Consider the following 8,435-nt stretch of genomic DNA (forward strand, 5'->3'; position numbering starts at 1 on the left):
CTCCTAGGTTCAGGCAATTCTCCTGCCTCAGCCTCCTGAGTAGCTGGGATTACAGGCACACGCCACCATGCCCAGCTGAATTTTTGTATTTTCAGTAGAGACGGGGTTTCACCATGCTGACCAGGATGGTCTTGATCTCTTGACCTCGTGATCCACCCGCCTCGGCCTCCCAAAGTGACAGGAATTTTTAAAAATTATTTTCAGCTGGGGTCACATTCAAGGTTTTGCTTTGTGTTTTAAAATGCATGCATCAAACAGAATTGCAGTTACTGGTTTTTGGTGTTTTTACTATCTGAAGAATCACTGGAGAAGACAAATTATTTAAATTAATCAGAAGGAGTAGCAGAACAAGATGGATTTTAAACAAAATTCTGAGCTTCTCCACTTCACTGTCTAAAGCAAGCATGTCCAACCCATGACCCGCAGGTCACATGTGGTCCAGAATTCAAGCCTATGTGGCCTTTTCCCATTCTGCCCTCTGGGAAATCTCATTTCTTCTTTTCAACCTAATTAGTGTACACCCTTAGCCCAACGACTTTCAGAGCTACAAGTCTTGCCTCAGTCTCCCTCCTGAGCTTATATACTTCTGAGCACCCACCCTTTCCACCAGAATGCCCCGGTAAAATGCAATGAAACTCAATAATGTATGGGAACCCCGAATATCCAAGACAGGTCTCAGTTAATTTAGAAAGTTTATTTTGTCAAGGTTGGGGACACACTCCCATGGCACAGCCTCAGGAGGTCCTGACAACATGATAGAGCACAGTTTGGTCTTGTACATTTTAGGGAGACATGAGACATCAATCGGTATATGTAATATGAACATTGGTTTGGTCTGGAAAGCTGGGACAACTTGAAGTGGGAAGGGGGCTTCCATGTTAGGTAAGAGACAAATGGTTACATTCTTTTGAGTTTCTGATTAGCCGCTCCGATGGAGGCAATCAGATAGGCATTTATCTCAGTGATCAGCGGGGTGACTTTGAATAGAATTCCAGGCAGGTTGGTCCTAAGCAGTTCCCAGCTTGACCTTTCCCTTTAACTTAGTGATTTTGGGGCCCCAGAATTTATTTTGCTTTCACACTCTCAATGATTCAAAATTTTTTCTCCTCCTTTTCACGCATTTCACTGTCTATGTTGCCCATCTTGTTGACAAACGAGGGCATTCACCATTCCTTTTTACTCTATAAATGCAAAAGCAGAATTGGTCCTTCTAACACCAGACTTGTGCTGTCATTCAACTTTTTCCATGTGCAGTGGCTCTCCGGCTAGCACAGGGACCACTGCTTTGCTGCCTCCGATTGCAGCTACTCCCCACAAAGCTATTATTTCATAACACATTCCTTCACTTCATTTACAGAATCTACAGGAGGGTTGAAATGCAGCGCTTAGTGTAGGAGACACTGTTCTAATAATTTAATCAGCATATGCCATCTAAGCACAGGCTGTTGTAGGATATCCGAGCTCCACTGACCTTCTAAAGCAATTTTCCTGTCCATTTGTTTCTGGAAGGATGACTCCCAAGTCTCCAGGGTACATGACACCTCAGCCAGTGGTGCCGACAGCTGCTGGCCTTTACTTCTCTACCTCCTCAAGCTGTCCCCTCCTCACTGTCCCTGCATCCACTCTCCCACTTGGGCTCCAGCCACACTCACCTGGTCTTCCTTCTGAAAAGCCCCTTCTAGCCCCTCTCCACAGGACCACACTGACCTGAGTCAGGAGGGCAGTGACAGCCCACTTTTGGTTTCATTTCTCTCCCTGACAAGTCAACCACTGGGGGAAGTCAGAATGTTGACACAGTTCAGCTGAGTCCCATTGTGCTTTCCCTCAACAATGGCAGGTGGGGGAAGGTCCAAGGAGTTCAGGCCTGTTCATTACTGCTAAGGGATCATTCAAAGCCAGTAAGTTATGTCAGTTACAAACAAGCTACAAGCAATTTTGTAACAAAGATCAAAGTAACCCTATTAAGTTGTCATATATCTATAAAATATATATAACCTATAACAACTTATATATAATTTAAATTACAAAATTTTATATGTAACTTAAATCATAAAATTTTATATATAAATTATAAAATTATATATAATTTTGCTGCCTCAGATTGCAGCTCATTATATATATTATATATTACATATATTATATATTATATATAATGTATTATATAATATACAATTATTATATAGTTTATATTATATATTATATTATATATTATATAATATATAATTATATATTATATTATATAATATATAATATATAATTATTATATATTATTATATAATATAATATATAATATATATATAATGAGCTGCAATCTGAGGCAGCAAAATTATATATATAATTTTATAATTTATATATATTATATATAATTATAATATAACATATATAATTATATATAATATATATGTATAAATATAAAATTATATATATAATATATAAAACAAATGGAAATTGGAAAAAGCTGAAGGAATTCTATTTTCTTCTTGAACAAGGTGAAATTTTTATCAGCTGGGCACATTTTTTTCATGACTGAGCTTAAGACATTTTTCCAATTCCCCACCCCCACCTTTTTCCCCAAGCTTTTGTATTATTTGGACAGCAAAGAAAGCTTTCTACATACAGAAAATGCCTTTAAATTAAATTAAATGTTTAGAATTTCACATTGTACATACTTTCGTATTTATGACTTTTGGGAAAATCCTCAATTATTAAAACAGCCCTAAGCTTAAACTTTTTCTAATATAATCAAGGTGGTTTCAGAGCACATTCAATTTGCAGTCACTGAGTCCACATGAGAATTCTCAAGAGTGGTCCCAAGTTCAAGAATCTTTTCTGTTATTACAGTAAAACATCCTATTTCTTAACCAGTAACTGGGGAAAATAAGGAAAGTACACCCTAATGACTCTGGTATAGGATGGAGTCAAATCACGCTCACCAAACACTGCTTCTGATTACCGAACAGGCTCCCTAAGGATGCTGAGTTCACTGCTGGACATTTTTTTGTTTGCAAATTTGAATTCTGAAAGATTTGTTTTACCAAAATCCACAGCATGAAGAGTGAGATTTTCTCAATGGCAGCAGGCTATTTGGTAAATGATGCTAGTTTAGAAACACAATATCTTTATAGCTGGGATGCAATTGAACTTTAGAGGGACCGTTTTGCATTTTTCTAAACTTAAAACCCTGATCAACTACAACCAATCTTTAAAATAATAAAGTTTTCTTATCTACAATTTGGGAAAGTATTTTCTGCATTCAGGTTAAAATTCTGAAACCATGTAAAAATGGAAAAAAAAGGAAATTTTAACAATACTACTAATTCGCATTTACCATGCATGTTGGCCATTTGCAGAGCTAACTATTTTATCACATTATTTCCACGTTATAGTGACAATACACATGCATAAGGTGGTCTAACGAAAACCACTGGTTCTGCCGCTAGGGAGAAATTCAGCCAGCTTCCATTGCCTTAGTTTTCAAAAACTAAATTGGACTTTTTGTTTTCAGAATTGTCATTGTCATCTTTCGCAATATTGCTACCATAAAATGCAACCCAACATAAAGGACTTTTAGCCCCAGAGGAGTAGAGGACCAGTTTTTACAGGCTTTGCATGTACCTCTCAGCTTTTATACCACTTCCCTGGTAGGAGTCACACACTGAAGGTCCTGGGCAAAAAGCAACCTACAAAATAGGCATGGTTGGGCTTGTATATTTTTACCTTTCCAATTCTAAAGACGTAATTAGCTGCTAATATTGAAAAGCTAGAGAATGTCACTTTTGGCTTCCATATTTTCGTGAAACTATGGCCCAAATTCCCAGAGGCCATCAATCAGCTAAGTAGCTGGCTGCCCCATCAGCGAGAGCTATCTTTGCCCTCATTACCATCCCCATCCAAGCTTGAGGCTAGCTGCTGTCCATCATTCTACTCACACAGTAGTTTGTCTTTCATCTACCCCACTTCCCTCAAATTACTTACTGCCAGTTTCCTGAGACGTTTAAGTTTGTAATTCCTGTCCTTAATTGCAAACATGATACTAACAGCGAAAACTTCCATAGTGTTTACTGGTGCTAGACAATTTCCTAGGTACTGAAAATGGATTAACTCATTTAATCCTCAAAATAACCAATAAGGTGAACACTTGAGTTAGTCTGCTCTCACACACTGCAATAAAGAAATACCTGAAACTGGGTAATTTACAAAGAAAAGAGGTTTAATGGGCACATAGTTCTGCAGGCTGTACAGGAAGCACAGCAACTTCTGCTATGCTTCTGGGGAGGCCTCAGGAAACTTACAATCATTGCAGAAGGTAAAGTGGGAGTGAGAACTTCACACAGCCAGAGAAAGAGGAAAAGCAAGGCAGGAGGAGGTACACACTTTTAAACAACCAGATCTTCTGATAACTCTCTCTGGCCGTGACACCACCAAGGGGGATGGTGTTAAACCACCCCCGCAATCCCATCACCTCCCACCAGGTCTCACCTCCAACATTGGGGGTTACAATTCAACATGAGATTTGGGTGGGGACACAGAGCCAAAACATGGCAAACACTGTTAGCACCTCCATTTTTATAGATTAGGAAACAAGACCAAGAAGTTGAGAACGTCTCCAAGGCAACACACATTTTGTCAGTGGTGGCATGAGACTCCCAAACAGGGATCTGGTCAAGAGCCTGAGAGAGCAACCATTAAGCTTTATTTTTAAACAGTGGAAGGCTCTGTGCAATATTGACATCCCTTCAGTTCCGCTCATTACATTTAGAGATGTGTGTCTAATGGGTGCTAATCTCTTCTTCTTTCTTCACCTAGGAAACAAAATTTAGGTGGAGTTGGACCTTAGGTAGCTCTAAAATACTTGATTAGACAAGCAGCCCCTTCTCTAAGGCTTTGCTGTTATCTAACAAAAACTCTCATTACAAAAGGACAAGCTGGTTCTGAGTCTGAAGGCACCTGTAGAGTTGTGCCGTACACATAGCGATAAGCAGTGGTCCCAAGTTCAAGAATCCTTTTAGTTATTACAGTAAGGCTTATTTTGATATTTGAATGCATATAAAATGAATGAAATGCTTTACAGAAATGAAAATCTACGGATCATATATGTCATTTTCTATGGGAATACCATCAAATTGGACTTTTAATTACCAAGTCCTCATTTCATGATTATGACTGACAAATGTGTGGCATTGATCCTTTTAAACATTTATATCTCAAAATTCCAGGAATTTGAAGCTATTTACCTCTGCCCACAAATTGACTTGAAGCACTGCCAGCAGTTCTGTCTTCTATGAACATGACACGACCCACAAAACATTTATTATAGAGCAGGAAACCTCTTCAGTGTGTGTCTTTCGGCATTTTTCCTTTTCTTCTGTTTTTTACTTTTTAATATTTTTGAATTTGTTCTTTTTTTTCCTTTAAAAATAGACCCTAGAAACAGAGCCTTCTCTTCTTTTGTGGTGATTTGCCCTTCCAATTATCTAATTATGATTTAATCTAAATAAATTAAAATATTTGGGTTTATTATCTCAATAGGCAAGATGAGAAGGTAGCATTTGAACTCAGACCTGTTTGGCTTCCAAATTCTGGTTTCCCCTCCTATCCCATAATGCCTCCTAGATGCCGATTAGTCTAAGCGGCTGCTTCCGCAAGGCTTTTAAGCATTCAAGAACTCTACTGGACCCTTTGAGGGTCTGTTCTGGGGACAGACAGTGCTTCCAGTGCTGGGGACTCAGGACTTCACCCTCCCAGGAGGGACACACAGTACAAAGCCTAACAATTTGCCAGCACATGATCGATTGAAAGCACGCTGTAAAGTTAAACTAGTTCCTTCCAAAATGGGACAGACCCGTGCTGACCAATTGAGAGACCCAAAGATTTGGGAGTAGAGGATGAAAAGGGGTAAACTGAGAAAGTATGCAGGAAAATTACTGAAGGAAGGATGAAGATGAGAATTCTCAACGGTAAGTTCTGGAAGATGCTGGAAGAGAACTGAACCCAAAACAAATATATTTATGTCAACTCATCATTGCTCATATTTTCTAGTCTAACAGAGCAGAGCCATGAAATTGTTTGAAAGGTGAAAAGCCTCTTCTAAGTAAAAAAGCAGGGAGGGCATTAGGAATCGTACATTCAAAGGAGGACAGGGCGTTCTAGCAGAGAAGCAATGAAGCATTGTAGAACAGGGTTTCTGGGAAATCTGTGCGCACTTACAGGACTGCGGTCTGCTGTGGCACCTGAGGAATGTGGTCCAGCGTCAAGTGCATGCAGCGGACGGTGCTCTTAAAGCAGAGGCACCGGCTGGGGCAGGGCCACCCTGGCAGGCACCACCCGGCCAGCAGAAAGAGAGTGGTCCAGCAGAGCAGTCTGGGCTCCATCGCTGCATTCGCTGCTGGACGCTCAGCAGCAGCCGAAGGGAGAGCAGCAGCTCAGCTGCAGCAGCACCCTCCGTGGTGGTGATGGTGGCTGCGGGGCTGAGCCAAGTTTGGGAGCAGTGGTGGGGAGCGGCTCCCAGGGAAAGGACACCCCTCCGGCCAATCCAGGAGGAGGGATATCGCATTACAGGGCTGAGGGCACAAGCTGCTCTAGGAGGCACTAAACTCCCAGAGGCGAGGACGAGAAGCTTGTCAATGCAAAAGCCTCTTTCTAAAACACGGTGTGTTTTAGGCAGCGTAATGCAAACAGACTTTTCCAAAGTTGGCTCCACCGCACATTGGATGAAAACCCCGGCCTCTTTGCCCCTAGCTGTCCTTTTGTAGCCCAAATAATGTATGGAAACAATGCAAAACAGCTTTTCTTCTTTTTTATCTGAAGGGCAGGCAGAGTTCTAATCAGTTCATCTAGGTGTACATATTCCTTACTCCAAACTATGCTCATAAAAAATGGTTACATTTCCTTCTTTATATTCTGCTTCTGAAACCCAACACATTTCACTCATGTAAGACTCAAAAGGGCTACTTCTGATTTCTTCCTTTAATAATCAACATTTAAGTGTATATGCTTAAACCCACGAACTCACATGCTTCCTTGTAGAGGAGACAATTGACGGACAAACGCAGGTGTGTCTATGCGAAGTCCAACAGGTGCGAGCGCCCTCGGGAGGCGCTGGCAGCAGTGGCCCCTGGCTGCAGTGTTTTCATCAGCGGTTTGAACTGGCCACGTTTCCCTGAAGTGAGCGACCCCCTTTGGGGACATGTGTGAAGATTTAATAAATATGTTATCTAGTAAAACATCTATCTTTTGGTCATTCTGTAAACAGGTATTTTTAAACAGATTTTTGGCTTTGAGGACTAACATTTTCAAACAAAAATGTTTTAAATATTTAAAAGTAATAGAAAAACAAATGAAAACTGGCCCCAGATGATCAGACTAGTAGACCAGTCTTAGGAGGAAAGTGAGTTTGTCCTTCTCACTGCAGTAATTTTTCAGCCCCTTTACGTTCTACTGTAGGTGAATATTGCCCTCTTGTGGCAAAATGTTCACATTTAAATATGTGATTTGGGGGATTAAAATGTAAAAAGATCTAAAACACTAATCTCCATGAACAAGAATGATTAATTTTAAACTTTATGTTTGACATTATTCACAGGACTTTTATTGTCTAACTATACTAATAAAGCCAAAAAAAGTAAATTTATTCCTTTCAATCCCTTTCAATAATTACTATGCTCTTGGCAGTGGCTGGGATTTGGAGGACATAGGACGTGCAGGTTTGTGCCTTGTTTGCAGTTCAAAATATACAATAAAAAACATAAATGAAATATAGAAAATATAAAAATAACTTGCATTCATAAAGCAGATTTTAAAAGAGTAGGGGCTTAGAAATATGTAAGTTCAGGAGGGAGATAAAGGCAATGTGCAGTTCTAAAAGTCATTGGGCTAAGGCTGGACATTAATTAGGTCAAAAGGAAGAAATCCTGCAAGTTTTTGTGCCGTTTTCAGTTTAAATTATTTAAAAAATCTTGCGTTCTTAAAGCATTTTTTTGTTTTGTTTTGAGATGGAGTCTTGCTCTATCGCCAGGCTGGAGTGCAGTGGCACAATCTCAGCTCACTGCAACCTCTGCCTCCTGGGTTCAAGCGATTCTCCTGCCTCAGCATCCCAAGTAGCTGGAGCGTGCAACACCATGCCTAGCTAATTTTTTTGTATTTTAGTAGAGATGGGGTTTCACCATGTTGGCCAGGAGGGTCTCAATCTCCTGACCTCGTGATCCGCCCACCTTGGCCTCCCAAAGTGCTGGGATTACAGGAATGACCCATCTACACCCAGCCTATACAACTTTTTTTTTCTAGAAAAAAAAAATACAAAAAGCTTTCCACTTTAGAAACCTAAATTTACGTTGAATTAAGACAAAAAAAAAATCTACTGATTAGAACTGCAAGGCATGACCTGCTCATGACCACAAGTCCTTTGGGACAGTGTCTTAGGACAACTGTCCAGCTAA

At 40.1% G+C, this 8,435-nt stretch overlaps 1 protein-coding gene across 1 annotated transcript in view; it reads right to left on the minus strand.

The window, feature by feature from the left end:
• Window positions 1-7,991, minus strand: part of PXDNL (peroxidasin like) — a 456,288-nt gene extending 448,297 nt beyond the window's left edge. The window contains exon 1 of the mRNA XM_017531766.1: window positions 6,208-7,991. Coding sequence (XP_017387255.1) covers window positions 6,208-6,371 — 164 coding nt within the window. The 5' untranslated portion in view covers window positions 6,372-7,991. The remainder of the gene's footprint in view (window positions 1-6,207) is intronic.
• Between the last annotated feature and the right edge of the window lie 444 nt (window positions 7,992-8,435).

The sequence above is a fragment of the Cebus imitator genome, unplaced genomic scaffold (assembly GCF_001604975.1).
Source record: "Cebus imitator isolate Cc_AM_T3 unplaced genomic scaffold, Cebus_imitator-1.0 Scaffold73, whole genome shotgun sequence".
Taxonomy (NCBI): Eukaryota; Metazoa; Chordata; class Mammalia; order Primates; family Cebidae; genus Cebus; species Cebus imitator.